Here is an 18,639-nt window from a genome sequence, read left to right on the forward strand (position 1 = left end):
GAGGATAAATCTACAGACGGCTCAACGAATGTGTAAGAACAAAATGATTTCATTATAAACTCAAAGGCCTTTTTGTGCACTTAGATAAGTTTTACCCATTGATGCAGAAATTATTATTTTTTTCTTTAGAGAAATTAAAAGAGCTATTATCATTGAAGTTCATCTTCCTTGAAGGCTTTCTTCTTTACCTGCAACCAACAAAAGAGCTTGTACAAAAGTTTTTAAACGAAGTGTATGACCTGTTTTTGAACTCTTGTTTAAAGTATGTAGCATAAAACATTTAAGCAAGTAACATGTTCCACTATAAGACTAGACCAAAAGAGAGTTCCAAATGATTTAGGATCAGCCACACACCAGAATTAATCATCAAACTATCAGTTATTTTACAAAGCTTTATTTTAAAATCTTGTAGCTTTGTTTTTAATTATATACCTTGCATTCTGTTGATTCTTTCATGATTGCTCATGGCAAATTTGCTGTTTCCCTAGCCACTGAGGCTTTCAAATAACATTTATAAGCCAATAAATAGGTACAAATAACAATCTGAAATTGTTGTTTATTTTTAAAAAGCTTATTTATTGTTTAAAAGGACAAATTGAAAAATAATGTGATTAAAAAAGCAGTGCAAAGTTCAGGCATAAACTCTATACATATTACTATCACTGTAACACAGTATCAAGCAATATCATTCCCACAAAGTTCCCCGTTGTAGTCAGTCAAAGTAGCTGCACTGAGTTTAATTCATAAAATGCAATCTATTAAATTCCTATGTTTTACTGTCATCAAAAGGAAATGTGTCAGAAACGCTATTTGGGAAAAATATGTGCACCTGCTAGAACATCTTCAGACCAATTAGTTAACAGGAATTCCTTTTGGGTAGACATTAAGTTCTGCATCATATATTGCTTCCCCAAAATGATGCAAGAAATACTGTCTTTCAAACAATCTGATTGTCTCATAAGGATTCTCTCCAATGGATGTTAAAGAGAAAATTTCTACACAATTGTTTGCTGAATTTCTTTTCCTAATGTTTGTTAACTCAAACAGGCAGAACATTTGCATTGTTTGTATACTGTAGGAAGAATATTATGCTTTTTTGATGTTCCCTGTTTTAAACAGGGCCAAGTAATGCTTGAATACTGTACTCCCCAAAATAAGCAAATTTTTGGAGCAGTTCCACTCAGCAACCCTCAAAAGTCGTTCAGTTCAATTTGCTGATTGCTACAGCATGTTTCTGATACAGTACAAAATTGCTTTAAAAATATAGAAGTAAAGAGATTGTCATTAAGAAAGATATCTAAATATAAAGATCTTGTCATCGCAGTTCTAACAGAAGGCCCCTAGAATTGATATAATCTCTACATAATCCACCCACTATACAGTTTAGACAGCTTAAAAAGACTGAATTTCCTGAATTCTGTTCTTAAGTACAAGAGCTTTCCAAATTTGTTAGTTCAGACTGGCCGCAAATAAAACATCTATGGATGCACACATAAAGGGAGTCTGGGAAAGCCCTTGAAACAGCCATTGGGAGTCTTCTAGAAGGATGACTGGTTCAACCTTTGTAAAGCACCTATTTTAAGACTTTTCAGACCTTTCCTGTTGTATTAGCACAGCCAAGATGGAAACATTACAGACAACAGAAAAATCTATTTGCAATCAGACCTCCCACTAAATTTTCATCCCCAGAATATTTTACTCTTAAGCACTGCACTCCCCTGACCAATTTAAAAATGAATATTAAAAATTCAAATGTTTTAATATGTATGACAATTTTGCAATGTCATGTCAGCCTTTCTGAATTATGAACTGACCAATTTATAAAAACCTAAGTAGCTTTAACTTCATATGTTCACCAAAAACAGAAGGCTGCCAGCTAATAATCCCAGAAACATTCCTTCTACTTTTTTAAAAAAATAAAAGGCACAGGAAATATTTTAACTTTAGCTTTTGTCCTGCTATGCTCTTTATTTTGTTTTGTCCCTCAGATCACTAAACCAGTAGGTGGCCTTTAAACAGTCTGCTATGCTGGCTATCTAATCCTTCTTAGTTGAATGGCTGAAAACAAGTAATTCATCAGAATCTTGAAAGAGGCAAATTAGATCCTGCAAGAGAAAGGGCTATAAAGAGAACAAATAAGGCTGGTGCCTTAGTTAAAGTGTATCAGTACAATGAAATATATGGCTTTAGCACTGGCTCTTTAATAAAGTAACTTCAAGAAAGAGCTTAACAACTGCATGCCTGACATAAAAGCAGGGACAAAAATGGTCAGAGTTCATAGAACTTTCCTAGGTTTAGACATAACATTATTGGTGAAAAAGACAAAAGTGGCAACTGACTTCTCATGGCCCAAAAATGGCACTTTAAGAAAAGCTGAAGTGAGAAGATTCAGCAGCTGCATCACAAGGCAGTCCAAAGCCTCCTTCCACAAAAGACTCATTAAAAGAAGTCTGTGCTAAATGTGAGCAGAGGAAGACTTAGCAGATACACTGTAAAACACAAGATTCATTAGGCTAGGCTTTTGGATGTTTGAAAGGTCCCAATATCCATACTCCCTGCAATGATATTTTTGATCCAGAGAAGCGGAGTTCTTCTTTTAACTGCTGGGAGCTGAAATCAGCAGAAGATCCTTCATACTTGAAGAAGCTGAAGAGACAATGCTGAATGAAATTGAGAAAGTGTACCTCGTGGTTCATAAGCAGCCAAGCCAGTATTTTCAATTGTCCCTGCTAGAATGAGGGATTGCCTTCTCTTCTGATTTTTCTCAACAGTGCAAAGAGAGAGTTTGTGAGTGCTTTAAAAAGTATATAGATTGCCTAAATGGCACTTTAGACCTCTGGCCAGATAAAGAAGCAAATATAGTTAGCAGCAACCCCAGTTGGATGTGGATTCATCTTTCAGATTGATATAGTCCCCATGGCCTGAAACAGACAAATCTTTATCACCAGGCCATGTTGTGACCATCATTTTTTCAATAAGGACCCTAGAAAGAGAGAAAACCGAGTTACCCACAAAACGTGCAGCAATCATTTGACAGCATCTCAAGAAAGGGTAAGTCTCCCTTAATTTTTGTAACCTCTCTATTCTGGATCTCTTCCAGATGAGTAAATAATAAAAGTGCAATTTTGGAAATCTGCACTGCACTGTTTATATAACATCTTTAATAACAGAACTACAGGTCAACAAGCAAGCACCCACATACATTTGTAACTCTGAGATACTGACTAATGCTGGATTGCTGAACACCAATGAGAGTAAAAACCATCCAAAACAAGTGCATAGATATTAAGACTAGGTCCTGCCCGGAAAGGGAGCGGCTAATAAATCAAAATTTATTATTATTATTATAGTATATATTGTTGTTTCTAATGTTATGCTGTTTTTCCATTTATAGCCTCTTACTGTTAGAGCTTAGACGTTACACTCGTCATAAGCTATAGCAATGGCAGTCATCTCAGTATAAATTAACTCTTGATCTCTGTGGTAATTCTCATTCCAATCTTAGTTGCAATATCTCCTATTCGGAGAATTTAAACATATCTGCAGTACTACTTGATGCTACTATTTAACACAGTCCTAAAGGAACAATACGCAGAACTGCTTTTGAGAAACATTTAAACATTCAATGTTCCCTACCTCATTGACTCATTGACATTTTTGTTTTCCTTGACAGATGTTTCAGTCCAACCAGTAAAACCATTCTCTTTGCTGAACAGGTCAATTTCTTCTTTAGTCATAGCCCACGGATAAAGATCACTCTGAAAAAGAGTTCAGCAATGTCAAACTCAGTGTGAAAACAATTACTGAGCACATTTTTTTATCTGTCACTATTGTTAAATTGCAAGATATAATTACATTTAATTAAATACATTTAATTATAAAGCACATCTTTAGTTCAACTTTGCTGCAGTTTAAACTAGCAAGGTAAGTGGTGAAGTATTCATGTCCATTCTGCAATTAAAGAAAACCTACCTCTTTTTAGTGATCAGAAGAGAACAATGAGAAGGGAAATTATCTAATTTGTCAAGGAGAGAGAAAATTGCACCAAGAAAATTAAAATCAATGTGTTGTGGAGAGATTTAATTTATATTCCGTGAATATAAACTAGCACTCTAATGTGTATCCATCATGCACTGTATACAATGATCCCAGAATCATATTAAACACCACCATTTACTAAGTTACTCAACTGAGTAAAGAAAGAAATGTAATCCTGATAGCATTTTTCTTTTAGCTATAATTCAATAAATAGTTATTGTATTTTGGTTTTTCTTTAAATGAAGTTGGATAATCAACTCTCATTAAGTTTGAGTTTTGAAAAATAGCCAGACATTTGCTTAAAGCAGTCTTGTCCCATGGCATTATATTAATTTGACAAGAAAATTAAACTTAACTAAAATTAACCTGGAACTTTCTACAGTGCTAGAATGTTTCCATCTCTGACTTAAGGATTCTGAGCGTACAGCACGTGCATATCAGTTCTTTCTAACATATAATGTTCAAGATTTAATTCACAGAATGTATGCTTTTCTGCCTGTGTTGAATTAAAATTTCAAATGGAGAAGCGGCATATTGGGTTGGGTTATAACATGAACATCCCCAATTCAGATCTTCATCTAGACTTTAGATTACAGTATTAGGCATATTACCTTCTCTTAGCCCAAGTTATACTAACTGGCATAGAATCCAGCACCTCACTTTCTAATTGGCATTAGCCAATAGAATGACATCTATGAGTTGACCTGGTTGTTGATAGGTTCTTAAGCCAATGCTGGGTAAACATCTATTAAGCCCTATATCACTTAGGCCTATAACTTTGGGGCAACTTCTTGGACTTCCGGTTCCGGTGGCTGACAGCGACGGGCAAGTCTTGCTCGCCCCGCGCATCCCCGGTGGGCTCCCCACTCCTTGGGGGCACAGGACGCCCCGTAGAGGTGTTCTGCCAGAGGGGCAGCACTGCGGGGATCCCTGGATCGGCGGCGGCTGGCGGGGCCCCCCCCGCCTCGCTCCAGGCACTGGGGAGCACGAAGGGGCGACGCTCCGGCATCTTCGCTGTGAGGCTGATCGGAGAAAAAGAGAGCAGAAGGATGCAGCTGCGGTGCGGTGAGGCGTGAACTTCCTCCATTCCCTTTAACAATTTGAAGAATCAGTCAGCTCCTTAAGCTTTATTTTCGGCTCGATTTGGAGAGGCGCGGCTGGACGGAGGGCGATTTCCCCCCCTCCCTCGGACAGGCGGCTGGAAACGATTTTGCTCTTAGCCCCAGGGGAAGGAGGAGGGGGAGAGCCAACCAATGATGTCACGCCCCCACTAAGTGAATTTTCGGACTTAATCCTATAAAGCAGCGGTTCTCAAATAGTGGGGCGCGCCCCCCTGGGGGGGCGCGAGGCTCCATAAAGGGGGGCGCGAAGGCTCCCTTTCCATCTGGGTGCAACGGCGGCGAAGGCGTGGGCGAGGCATAATATATCCCGCCTGGAAGTGGCAGCACTTCGGACTGTGGATTTTCATTGGAGCTGCGGGCTGGAGCTGTGCAAGAAGCCTGCTCGGGCGGGGGTGGGAGGGAGGGAAGCATGGGACCGCCCGTCTTCGCCACCGCGTAGCTCGCCTCCCCGCCAGAAGCTCAACAGCCGCAGCGCAACAGCCGCTGTTGGGGAAGGGACAAAGGGGCGGCGGTCGCCCGATCTTGCCACCGCCACCCCTTCGCCCCTGGTAACGGCGACTGTTGTGCTGCTGCTTCCAGCTGGGATGCTGGAGGAGCTGCTGGCAGGGAGGGAGGGAAGAAGGGGAGGAGGGAGTAAGGATAGACAAGCAAGAGGGAAAGAGGAAAGAAAGCAGGAGGGCAGAAGGGAGGTGGAAGGAAGGAAAGAAAAGCAGACACGCCGGAGGGAAAGAGGAAAGAAGGCAAGCAGGCAGGAGGGAGGCAGAAGGAAGGAGGGAAGAATGGAACTGGAAGGGAGGCAGGGAAGGAGGGAGGGAGAAAGGAAGGATAGGAAATAGGGAAAGAGGAAAGAAGGCAGGCAGGCAGAAGGGAGGGAGTTGCAAGGAAGGAAGAAAGCATAGATAAGCAGGAGGGAAAGAAGGCAGGCAGGCAGGGGGAAAGAGGAAGGAGGGAACTGGAAGGGAGGCAGGAAGGAAGGGAAGGAGGAAGGGAGGGTGGAAGGAAGGATAGACAAGTAAGAGGGAAAGAGGAAAGAAAGCATGTGACTACGGTGGGAGACGAGGAAAGACCGGTGTGCTATGTTATGCAGAGGTGTACTTATAACAATTTTATAGACAAATGATACTATTTACAGTCGCGCAGGGGGGGGCGAAATGTTTTCTTCTTCCTAGGGGGGGCATGACAGAAAATAATTGAGAAGCACTGCTATAAAGTAATGATGATCTGGAAACTTTGGGACTTTTGAACTTTGAAAACTTTACTTTTTGCCTCTAAACCCGAAGCTGGAAGGGCAAGATGGCACACTTCCGTTGTCTTTATGAAATGTGAAACTTGACTCCACCTTTAAAACTTCAGGCTTCCGGTCTTTGTCTCCGTGCTGCTCAGACAAATCTCTTGTTGATTGCTGTCTTTTGAACTCCCTGGAGTGAAAAACTTTGCTCTACTGCCAGGGTCATTGGAAAAAACTCTCTTCTGCCTGGACCTTCTGTCTCCTGGACTCTCCTGGCTGTCCTGCCTTTCTGACTGATCATTCTCTATACTGACTGAACTCTTTATTCTAAAAATAATGTCACCTAAAAAACCACCTCCTGGAAAGCCTGGCTTTGCTGCCTCTGCCCCGACATCTGCAACCTCCAGTCCTAGTACACAATCAACGATAACAGCTTTGATGCAACCTAAATCTACGGAGATGGAGTTTCAACAAATGTTCCAACAACTTCTGCAGGGACAGGAGGAAATAAAGAAACAACTGAAGGAGATGAAAGAAGAAATTAAAGAGAACCAGGCCAAAATTAATAAGAACTCACAGAGATTTGATCTTTTGGAGGGTGGGGCGGCTGAGATGAGGGAGGGGATGGAAGGGGTGCAGAAGGGAAACAAAGAACTTGACACCCAACAAATGAAAATAGAGTTTGAGAGAATGTCTTTTTATCTTAGATTCCAAAATGTGATGGAGGCAGATGATGAAAATATAAGGGACATCATGACAAGCATTTTGGCTGAATACATTCAGAAAGAGAAACAACAGATGGGGTGGGAAATAGACCTGGTTTATAGAGTGAACTCAACCTACGCTAGAACACACAACGTTCCCAGGGAGGTACACATTAAATTCCTTAGAAAAAGTACAAGAGATGAAATTCTGAGTGCACAAAGGGGGCAAGCCCTGACATACAAAGATAAGGAGATAACCATTCTGAAACAGATCCCCAAGAAAGTGAGGGAAAAAAGAAAAAGTTATTCGCAATTAGCGAATAAATTATACCAGAAGGGTGTGTGGTTTAGATGGTTGATGCCTGAAGGTATGCTAATATTCTGGGAGGAGACAAGAGTCAGAATTAATACACCCATAGAGGCGCAGGCCTTTATGGAAAAAAATAAAGTACTCCTAGAAAAACCAGATGATTCTTTATCAGATACACAGGACACGGGTGGGGCTGGAGCCCTGTCGGCGGGGGGAGATGGGGCAATACCGAGAAAGCTCAGATCACAAAAATGAGTAAGAAAATCCACCTGATATAAACTGATCGAAATTATCAACTGAACTTATATGCTGACTATATACTACTACTTAATAATGAATTATGTGTAAATGTATACTATGAGTATGGAGGGGGGGTACACCTACCGCACACTGCGGCTGCCAAAATTTGTAACTTTTCCCCTACCTTTTTCCTTTGTAAACTATAAAAAAAAACCAATAAAACTTTGTTTAAAAAAAAAACAACTTTGGGGCAACTTCTTCATGTAGAATCTGCCTGACCTACATAGGGGAAGAAAACTGCTCTGAAAAAAAAGAGGTTTGGGACCTGGAGATTGAGTTTTACAGCTTTAGTCCCTTTCTTCTGGAATAGCTTGCTCTTTAAGGTTTGATGTGTCCATACTGTGATATTTCAGATCATAAAATGGTCCTCTTTCAGAAAGCATTTGAACTTGTTTGACAGCAGCTACCATAGCAGATTGTTTATAGCTTTTAATATTATGACAGCATGTGGATAGTAGGTGCTAAACTTTGCCTAATATAATGTATTCCTGTACATAACATTCTTTTTGTTAGTTATAACATCTATTTCACTAGCACTTGCTCAGTTAAATTCCAACTCAGGAATGCTCAAACACACAAAATGGTTGAATTTCCAAAAAAAAAGCCCAGATCTGAGATGAAGTCCAAAAGTTCAGGAAAAAATCCTGCCATGCAGCACCTTGAGCAGGACTCAGCAGGACTCCCAACTTTGCAATCATAACTTGCTGCCCATTTGCCCAGTCATAATTGAAGCATCTTAGAAGATCATTTCTACCCCACCTTTCCTGCTCTGGAACTGCAGCTGGTATAGGAGGACATCCCACTGATAGGATGTATCCTTATCCTTGCAACTTAATGGCACGTCTTCAAGCAATCCAGCTTCACAGACCCAGGAATGCTTTGCACAAGAATTTATCTATGTGGATGCTAAGAGCTGACTGACACTGAATCATTTTTTTTAATGAAATCCTTTTCTGATGGAATCCCTTGCCTGACTCATCCATTCCAAAGATCCACATCCTTTTTTAAAATCTCTGCACAGGAAAAGCACACAGACACACACACCATAGCGATACACAGAAAAGCATGGTAACTTCTCTCTCTCTCTCTCTTTCTAAATGTATGCACCCATTTGTACGCCATTTCTCAAAAGGTTTCTATGATAAAGTAATAGTGCATACCTACAGTCTCTTATAGTAATCAACAAGTTCTAGTAAGTCAGTATTTATTTACCTTATTAGCCAATAGCAGACAATGGACAGGACTTCCATCTTGAAGTTTCACCTTGCTATCCAAATCTTGTTTCCATTTCTGGCAATTGATGAAAGTGCTAAAATTGGTGACATCAAACATGATGACACAGGCTGATGCCTCCTTGTAATACAGCCGAGTCATTGATGTGAAACGTTCCTGACCTGCATGTTAAATGAGAAACATTAAATCATTATTTTAAAGCAAATATTTTGTGATTTCAACTGTTTCAGGGTTTTATCTTTAGTATTTCACATTAAACTTTTCTCAATCGATCCAAATATAGTTAGAGATAATCCAAAGTAAAATGGAGGTTTTTAAATGTGCTGCCATTAAATGTGCTGTTTATTGGCCCATGATACATAATGTGCTAAATAAATAAGAATTATACCTGCTGGGCTGGGGAAATGACAGATTACAGTCCACTGAGTGGTTTTTAGTAAATTAGAAGATTGTGATTTCTTATATTGGGCAGGGATGTTTGACTTTCAAATTTTCTTCCCCAAAGCCTAAAATGAAAACCAATTCCTAGGCTAAGCATTTGCTTCAAGATGTACTTTGAGGTTAAGTATATGTCTCTCTCACTGGATCACCAAGCAGAGATGCCTAGTTTGAACATCAAGGTCACAAGTGGCCACTAGAAACTCTGAGCAGGCTTCTCACAGACCTACAAAACTTGTCAAAAGGAAGAGACTCTCAAATCAAGCTTGATGCTACACAAGTACATGTATGCATCCATGAAATTTTCACACCAGTTGCACAGAAGTGGCTTGCTTTTGCTTTCTTCCAAAATGCCCCCCCAATCTTTGCAGTTTATCTATAGGTCATTTTTAATACAAGAAAAAGAAAATTATAACTATCTTTAGAATAAACAAACATACATATAACACGAGGAGAGCTGTGTTTTTACACATTTACAGAAGGCCAAGAGAGTGGAGGCACGCCTCACCTCTGGGGGAAGAATGTTCCACAGGGCAGGGGCAATGGTGGAGACGGGCAGATTTTGTTGTTCAAACAATACAGGTAGTGCTCAGTTTACAACCACAATCTCAACCAGAATGTTGGTCAATAAGAGATTTGGTCATTGAGTCATCACCTGATTGTACATGATTTTATGACAATTTTTATTGTGGTCCTTAATTAAGCACTTGTTAAACGAATCTGGCTTCCCCAATTGATTGCTTGTCAGAAGCTGACTGGGAAGGTCAGAAATCACAGTAACCTGTACGCAAGCCAAGCCGCTCCAGACTTTGTAAATGTGGTTGAGTTACAATCAAGTGATTGTGGGGGTGATGCAATGGTTGTAACTTTGAAGAAGGGTTGTCAGTCACTTTCTCTGAGGCCATCATAACTTCGAGCCATCGTTAAATGAACAGTCGTAAGTCAAGCTATAAAGAACATTCCTGGAATCTCTATTGTAGCTGTTTCTTGACTTTGCCTTTTGCAAAGTGCACATTTAACTTCAAGTAAGTGCATATGAAAATAAAATGCCATTGAAATTGTCTCTTTAGGCATAAATCCAGCTGGTGACCCTGAACCAGTCACTCTCTCGCAGCCCAAGGATGGAGGCAATGGCAAACCATTCTTAAATCCTTGCCAAGAAAACTGCCGGGACTTGCCTTGTTAGTCACCAGGAATCAAAGCTGACTCAAAAGCATGCAAGTGTGCACACAACCTGGTTCTTGGCATATCTCTCAAAGTATTCCAAATGAAAATGAAACACAAAGGCTATTATAAGGAACTTGTAATAAGAGGAAATAAATATAATAGGCCTGAAAGCTGCCTTAAAGGAAGATAAAAGTGAAAGATTATATAATGTATGTATGTATGTATGTATGTATGTATGTATGTATGTATGATGTATGTATGTATGTATGTATGTATATAGGTAACATCATTGAGAAAGGGCTTTCTTTCTTTTTCTTTACTTTCTTTCATCCTCCTCCTTCTCCCTCTCTCTCTCTCTATCCTGTAGTTTTGGCAGGTCTGGGAGGTCTGCCTCAGAATATAAAAAATTGCATAATTCACTAAGAAATCTGAACACATATTTTGAAAACTGTCACCATGGTTTGAATGTCAGTTGCCCCTTAGAGAGCAAAACCTGACATTTAAAGAATAAAACCTTCAATCAGCAGGCTATTTGCTCCAAACACAAGATGACAAACTTTAAATAACAAGCAACCCAAGTTACGTGAAGGGTTTCTAATACCTAACAGTTCTTTCATAGGTGCTAATTGCAATATCCATCAACTGCAGAACCTTCACAAGTTTTTTTTTATGGTGTTCCAAGAAATATTGCCCCTCCACTGACACTGCAAATTATGCAAACCATATTTCAGAGGCAAACCTATGTAAATACTTTTAATCCTAGTTTGACTCCTATGCGTAGATGAAACTTTCGTGACATTAACAATAGATAAGATTTATCAGTGCTTTCTTTCAAGATGTCTTTTGAATGGTGGGGTGGAGATTTGACCTCCCAAGTTACACTACAATCTATCTACCCAGTTCTCCCATCCAAATGCTAACCAGACCTAAGCCTACTTAGCTTCCATAGCAGTCAAAATTGGTCAGGTGCTGCCACCTGCTGAGACTTCAAAAGAGGTACAAGACATAAACATTTAAGTGGAATATTATGTGATTTGAGTTAGCCTCCCCTTTAGAATAGTTTAATTGTTAGGTTGTTTAAGAGAGCCAAACAAATAAGGTAAGAACAGTTACTTTAAAAAAGGCTGAGAAGCACACACACACACACACACACACACAAAGCAGGTAACTTCTTGAAACTCACCAGCAATGTCCCATAGTTGTAACCTCACTGTCTCAGACTCTGACCATTGCACCACTTTCAGAGCAAAATCCACTAAAAACAAACAGAACATGAGAGAGGAAAAAGCAAAAGCCACTTATTGCTTATAGTACTTTCTTTTACACTGTACATCAATGCTGATTACCCTCTGTGTACAGACACTCTAAAATACATTGTATATTGCAGGGTGTCAAACTAGTGGCCCATGGGCCAGATGTGTCACGCATACGCGACGGCCACCCCAGCTCTGCAAAGGCAAAATTTTTTGCAATACATCACAATATGTCACATGATGTGACCAAGTTTGACATCTGTGATCTATTGTATGAGTCACAGCACTTCTGACTTCATGGAGAAATCTTTTGTAAATTGCACTGAAGAACAAAGAGCCCCTCACTGTATTAACGTTCCACACACAGAGCTTTAAACTGTATGGGCAGTATACATAGCAAGCAATTTTAATAGAAAGGGATGTATACACCATGTAGAAATAGTTTGAATGACATATGCATTATGATCTCTACCAGCACTGATTTTAAATGGAATAAATTTGAAAATGACCCCAATTATTGACAGCAGCACATATTTTTGATTTATTTTGAGGTTAAAGCTGCACATGTTTCCCAAGACAGCTACTTTGGCATTGCAACATTCTTCCTCCATCAGTACACAATAAGTGTAGCAACGCAATCTTATCTCCTTTAAGCACCATTGTTCCTATGAGTGATTAAATAAGTCTTCTATTTAAATGTTAACACATGAATCTTTCCAGAAAACGTAGAAGAGCATCTGTGACTCATTATGTTTACTGTCATGACTATTGTCATATATGACAAATAAATTTTAGAAATATTCTACTCCAGAACGACATTTTTTTCAGAAGTGTGCTACTTCTAATTAGGTAAGGAAAGGCAGATGAGTAAGTAGGAAGGAAGGACTGAGCAAGCTGATTGAATATTCCTGAGAAAATCTATACCATTTTCCCAAAGAGTGTTAAAGGTTTATACACATTATGTGCTTGATTGATATAAATGCTCATCTCACTTTTGTGTGGCTGTAGGTAGCTGCCAGCCTTATAAGTTACACCACACAGGGAACATGATCAGATGAGCTAACTCTAGCTTATTAAAAAGCTTCATTAACAGAACCTTGCAAGTCTGAAAGTACTGCACATCTCTCCCCAACTCCGTCTCCTTTACAGCCCAAGAAATTAGGGAGGGTCTTCTCTGAGCCTCTTGCCCCACTCACATTCCTTCTGAAGGCTCAGCTGCCTTTTAGCTGACTATTTCCTTGGTTGTGTTTCTTTGCCCTATCTCCCAAGGTCATTCCCATATACCATTACAGTAGGTTGCCATAAAATAAATAAGATACATAAAATAAACAATATTATAAAATAAAAATAAAACACATAGCTGCCAGGCATAATCTGACCAATTGTCCACAGAGCCAGGAGATGGGCTGTATCACATGCCCACAGGTTCAGGCACAAAATCAAATTTTCAAGGCTTTACAGAGGGCCAATGGAGAGAGGGACAATCCAATCTCAGGGGGGATGATGTCAGGTGCCATGGGAGAAAAGGCTCTCCTTCTGGGCTCCATCAGTCAACACTCCGTAGCTATCTATACCTTGAACATGTCCATCCTGCTAGTACTCACTTTGTTACTGTGAGTGTGACTACACAGTTAACTTCTTTGATACTAAGTGGCAGTGCTGATCATAATATAAATGTAAAGAATTATTTTAACATGGATCACACCTCTCCACTACCCTTACCTGTCTATAGTGGTTTGTGGGAATGATTTTAGGATGAAGAACTGTAGCCTAGGTAATGGACTGATAAGAAGCAGCTCTGTATGCAGGGATTTTTTTTTACTGGCTTTATTCAATTTTAACTGTAGGCTGTCCAGAGTCATGAATGAGATGTGCATCCCACAAATTTACTAAATCAATCAATCAATGTACTGGAACTCATAAGATTTTATAGCAACTATTTTGTCAGTGGATCATTCGCTATTTTGCAAGAGTACCTACTACTGGTACATGTTCTCAAAATTCCAAATCCAAACTACAAACCCAATTCTACTGGAGTCACAAATTTCTGTGATCTTTCCCTCTCACAGATTAAAACAAACATATTTAACTGCAGGAAGTATACTTTTAGGATGCCTCCCACAAATGCAGGGGAAGCAACACTTAAACTGAGCAATGACTATTATTTAAATGCAATGTTTCAAGTTCAAGGTAGTGCTGTGAACAAAAAAAAACCCCACAACTTGCAAAGTATATCCATTTTAACTGATCAGTATCTATTTCAAGAATAAAACTGGGCCTTTATCATGTCTTCAGTGGAGCTCTTTTTTACTGATCTCTGTCAATTCCTCTTATACAGCAATTTTGTGGCATAAACAACACTTTCACCAAAGGAATTTGGGAGATTTAAATAGTAATCTGGCCAAAGATGAAGAATTACAAGCGGATGACGGGCAGAAAAGCCAGAATATAAGGGTATGTATGCACTGTATGCATTTAGCTAGCTTTCAATTCAATGTGGATTCCTGGTGACTGCCTGGAAAGTCCACAATAGCTGAGAAAAAACTCATGTGACCTTGGATATGTGTCATACAATGTGTTGGTATACCTTGATGATGTATTGTCCCTGCAGTTTTCTTGGCAAGATTTCAGAAGTGGCTTGTCATTGGTTTTTTCACTGCTGACAGCAGCGGCTTGCCCAATGTCACACAGCTGGCTTTGTGCCTAAGGCAGGCCAGAATTCACCTCTCTAGCCTGCTGCTGTAACTACAGAAAAGTTTGTCAGCAACTATGATTACACCATTGATATACCATTGGTACACCATTGGCCTGGATTAATCATTGGCCTATGATTACACCATTGATACACCATTGGCCTGGATTAAGCGTTAAAAATGTCTTCAGGGCAAAGATTTCACTTTGCCACTTGAATTATAGTCTCCTAGGATTACACTCATGTATGTTAATAACCAGCACACAAGTCTGGTCAGAAACTAAATTTGATTTCATTTGAATCTACATTAAAAAACAAATAATACCAGAGGGGTTTAAGAAAAATGTATTCTATCTAATTATACATGTACTAACTGCGGCGCGCATAACTTTTGCGCAGTATTGGAAAAAAGAAAATACACCATCAGAGCTAGATATAATCAGAAAAGTGTTGGCCTGTGTGGAAGCAGATAGGCTCACTCTTGAACTTAAAAATAAAGGGGAATCAGAATATTTTGAAGTCTGGAACAGATTTTATGATTGGAATAAGACAAGGTGACAAGACTGGAACAAACTATACATTGTGATTGGACAGAAGGATAGATAATGCACTAAGTAGGCTAATAGTTAATGGTTGAGACTAATTATGTATAATGTGAATGTATGGTTACTTCGACTCTGCGGTACTACATTGTTTTAAATGTTATATATATATATATATATATATATATATATATATATATATATATATATATATATATATATATATATATATATATATATATATATATATATATATATATATATATACACACACAAAAAAAAAAACAAATACTCTGTCACATTAAAAATACTAATTTGGTTGTGACTTTCAGAAATCTCACAATTAGTTCCAAATTGTGCAACTTTGATATAAATCATCACATATTCTTGGCAATAAAGCTTACACACAAATCACTGGATACTGATAATGCCTAAATAACAAACTTTAAAAATAGTTAATGCCTTGTTTCATTCAATATATACATTCCAGAGGTGGGTTGCTAAATTTTTTACTACCGGTTCAGGTGTGCGGCGCAACGCTTCTGTGCATGTGCAGAAGAGTCTGGGCGAGTAGGTGGAGTCCCCTACCGCCGCTACTACTGGTTCGACCAATTCGTGCCGAACCAGCAGCAACCTACCTCTGTTAAACCCACATTCAGATCTCCTACATACTTATTTAGCATTAAAGGTGGAGGTTTTTTTTCATTATTTTCATTATCTGTAAAATAATGCAATCAATAGAATAATTTATCTAAAAGTCTCTAAAAAGACACTATTTTAATATAAACATACATGTATATCACTGAATGTTAAAGTGTGCAGCCTGTTCATATTGCTCTCACAGTAGAATTTATGCTGGACTAAGTGGAACTGACAAAAGTACATACTGAATTCATACACTGAGATTCTATGTATGTAATAGATACTTTGCTCTGAATTATAGATTTTAAGAAAACATGTAATTTAGGATAATCATAAAAGAAATTAGAAGAGCAGATAGCCCAGCTTTACATAGAAAACTGGAAAAACTTAGTTTATCTTTTCTGTGGCAACAAAGCACTGCACAATCAGAGCTTATGAAGCAGAGTATTTAACAACCGACCGCTAAGACTATGAGTAAGCATGGTCACATTTCACTATGATACTTTAGCAACATAGTTATTTCCAAACTGAGGAAAGATAGGGTTTCATATCAAGGATGGAAAACCCACAACAAAGAGGAACTAATTGTAATACATTCAGATAAACAACAAATACAGAAATAAGGTAGTATCTTCAGGGGTGCCTCCTCTTGCAGTAGAGGTTCAATGCAAGTCTTTTCATCAGACAAATCTTTGCAATTAGGGAAGTATTTAGTGCACAAGAACAACCCTGTACATTAAACCCCTTCCCTGCCACTGCCTCCCCTCCAAATATTTTAGGTATTTCTGTAATTTCCTTGTGGAGTCCTGAGAAAAATCCCCGAAAACTCACCTCCTACGGTAGACTTGTAGTGCTTGTTGAAGCTGTCATTAGCATATCGTTGGACTAACGAGGTCTTCCCAACTGTGGCATCACCAATAATTAGGACTTTGAACATGTGGTCGTGATGGCCCACCATGACTGGACACCAAACTCAACTAAAAGAAGCGGGTGCTGCCTCCTCTTTCCTTTCCTGAGGGGTCAATCAAGTGAAGAAAAAGAAAAGAAAAACCAAAATACAATTCGTGTTATTTACAGAGAGTGAGTGAGAGAAAAAATACTCCGCACATTCAATCGTCGTTTCTGCAATACAGGGAACTCACGAAAGGGTCGCTTCCTGGTTTTCCAGCTGCAAGGATGCCTCTTTCCGGGCTAATTTAGGGGCGAGGGGACCAAATATACCCCTCCCAGAAGCGTTGTTTCAGTCATATGAACTTCGGCGGGGCTGCGATGGGAACTCAAGAGAAGACTCGTCCGCCCTACCTTGCTTTGTAAGAAAGAAACAAGGAAAGGCTCCGCACCCGATGAAGCACCAAAGCGCGTTTGCCGGGAAAGCAGGCAAAACTTAAAAGGGGAGCCGCGCGCACGCTCCCATCTCCCGCACCGCTTCTGGCTCTGCTTCGCAAACTCTTTTCCGCATTCGCCTTGCTGTCATGTGAGAGAACCGGGAGGCAGCTCTGCTCCTTTAAAGCCCCAAAAACTACATCACCCGGCATGCATTTGCGGAGCGCGTCTTCATAACTTGGGAAATGTACAGTGTTTTAATATAGTAGTCCGACGGGAGCCTCAGCGCGTGTTTTGGTGTGCAGTGGAAATAGAATAAAACCGTGCCGTCCAGCGTTTTTCGCAAATGAAACTAGGAAGTCCTGTTAGGAAAACTCATTTCTGAAGGATATACCTTTTTAAAAAAAATCCTTCTGAAAAACGAGCTTGCTCTCGGTGCCTTGCTTGCCGTATGAAATGGATAAATGCGGGTGTAAGAAAAGCGAATCGAGAACGGATTTAAATAGGAAAATTTTCTATGTCGTTACTTGCGAAAAGGCGGAACATATATATAAAATGTATATGATTTATATATGTAATATAAATTTTAGAGGCAACCGCTAATTCCCTTGCGGGTCCACAACATTCTACAGCGAGAAATGGCATGTGAAATTAAAGACAAGAAATAAGAGAAAGAAACCTAACATTGGCTTACTTTAGGGTTACTAGATAAGAGAGGAGAAGCCAGACAACTGAAAAGGAAGAAAAATGAGTGGGGGAGAGAATGAGAGGGCATATTAACTGTTTTACTTTCTTGACATCTGACAAAATTTACAATGAAGAACTATCAAAAATGTACTATGGACTACATGTGAACATATTTTCTCCAGTAACAAGACTTTTGGTTTTGCAAGTGCGGGAATGTGCTATGTTAGGTTAAAGAGGCAAAAGCCTTCAGGTGTAACTGATTTGATGCTGGATTACAAACTGGACAAACTGGCTGCAGGATATCAATCAACTAATGAACAGAGTGGAGCTTGTTAATTTGCAGTTAGCATGTTTTAGGAAAGCTCCAGAAAAGCTGCTCAGGAAGAAATACACAAAAAATTGATAATGTTTCATTTTATGCCTGCATACCGGGACAAAAAGGATGTCATGTCCTCTTGTTGTCCAATGTCTGCTCACCCTATTTTATATCTATTTCATTAATTATACTCTGTGTACTTTTCTATGCTGGCAACTTCTCCTTTCTATCTTGGCAATCTACTGTATTTTTATTCTTGCCACATCCATGTACTGCTTCATCCTTATTCATCCTTCACCCGTTTTCTTTGTTCTATACTAAAGTACCCCTTTGACTAGCACATTTTTTTTAAAAAAATCTCCTGACATCAACTTTCTTTTTGAATGAAAGTAGGATTCCATCATTTGGGACATCAAGAATTGATGTTCCGAGTGGTGGAATCCTACTTTTATTCACAGCCATGTTGACTGTTTTTGATAAACTTTCCCCCATAATTTGTACTATTGTTTGTATTTTCCTATCTTTTATTTATTTATGTTACAATGACTATAGCCTATCCAAAAGGGGGGGGGGGGTTACATTAAATGCATTTTTTTTCATTAGTTATCAGTCTTCTACCTTGTTACAATCAAAACAACTCTCACA

General features: G+C 39.2%; 1 protein-coding gene across 2 annotated transcripts; it reads right to left on the reverse strand.

The window, feature by feature from the left end:
- Positions 1-549: 549 nt before the first annotated feature.
- On the reverse strand, positions 550-17,150 carry RAB29 (RAB29, member RAS oncogene family). 2 transcript variants are annotated; one of them, XM_081947849.1, is made up of 6 exons: positions 16,971-17,150; positions 16,500-16,680; positions 11,723-11,794; positions 8,914-9,095; positions 3,637-3,758; positions 550-2,983 (listed from the first exon to the last, which is right to left on the reverse strand). In XM_081947849.1, the coding sequence occupies exons 2-6, from the start codon at positions 16,624-16,626 to the stop codon at positions 2,863-2,865; spliced, it is 624 nt and encodes a 207-aa protein (XP_081803975.1). In that variant the 5' UTR covers positions 16,627-16,680; positions 16,971-17,150; the 3' UTR covers positions 550-2,862. The 2 variants fall into 2 exon arrangements, with proteins under 2 accessions (XP_081803975.1, XP_081803974.1); XM_081947848.1 differs by having other exon boundaries at positions 16,811-17,150.
- Between the last annotated feature and the right edge of the window lie 1,489 nt (positions 17,151-18,639).

Source organism: Natrix helvetica (genome assembly GCF_964273705.1).
Source record: "Natrix helvetica genome assembly, chromosome: 3".
Taxonomy (NCBI): Eukaryota; Metazoa; Chordata; class Lepidosauria; order Squamata; family Natricidae; genus Natrix; species Natrix helvetica.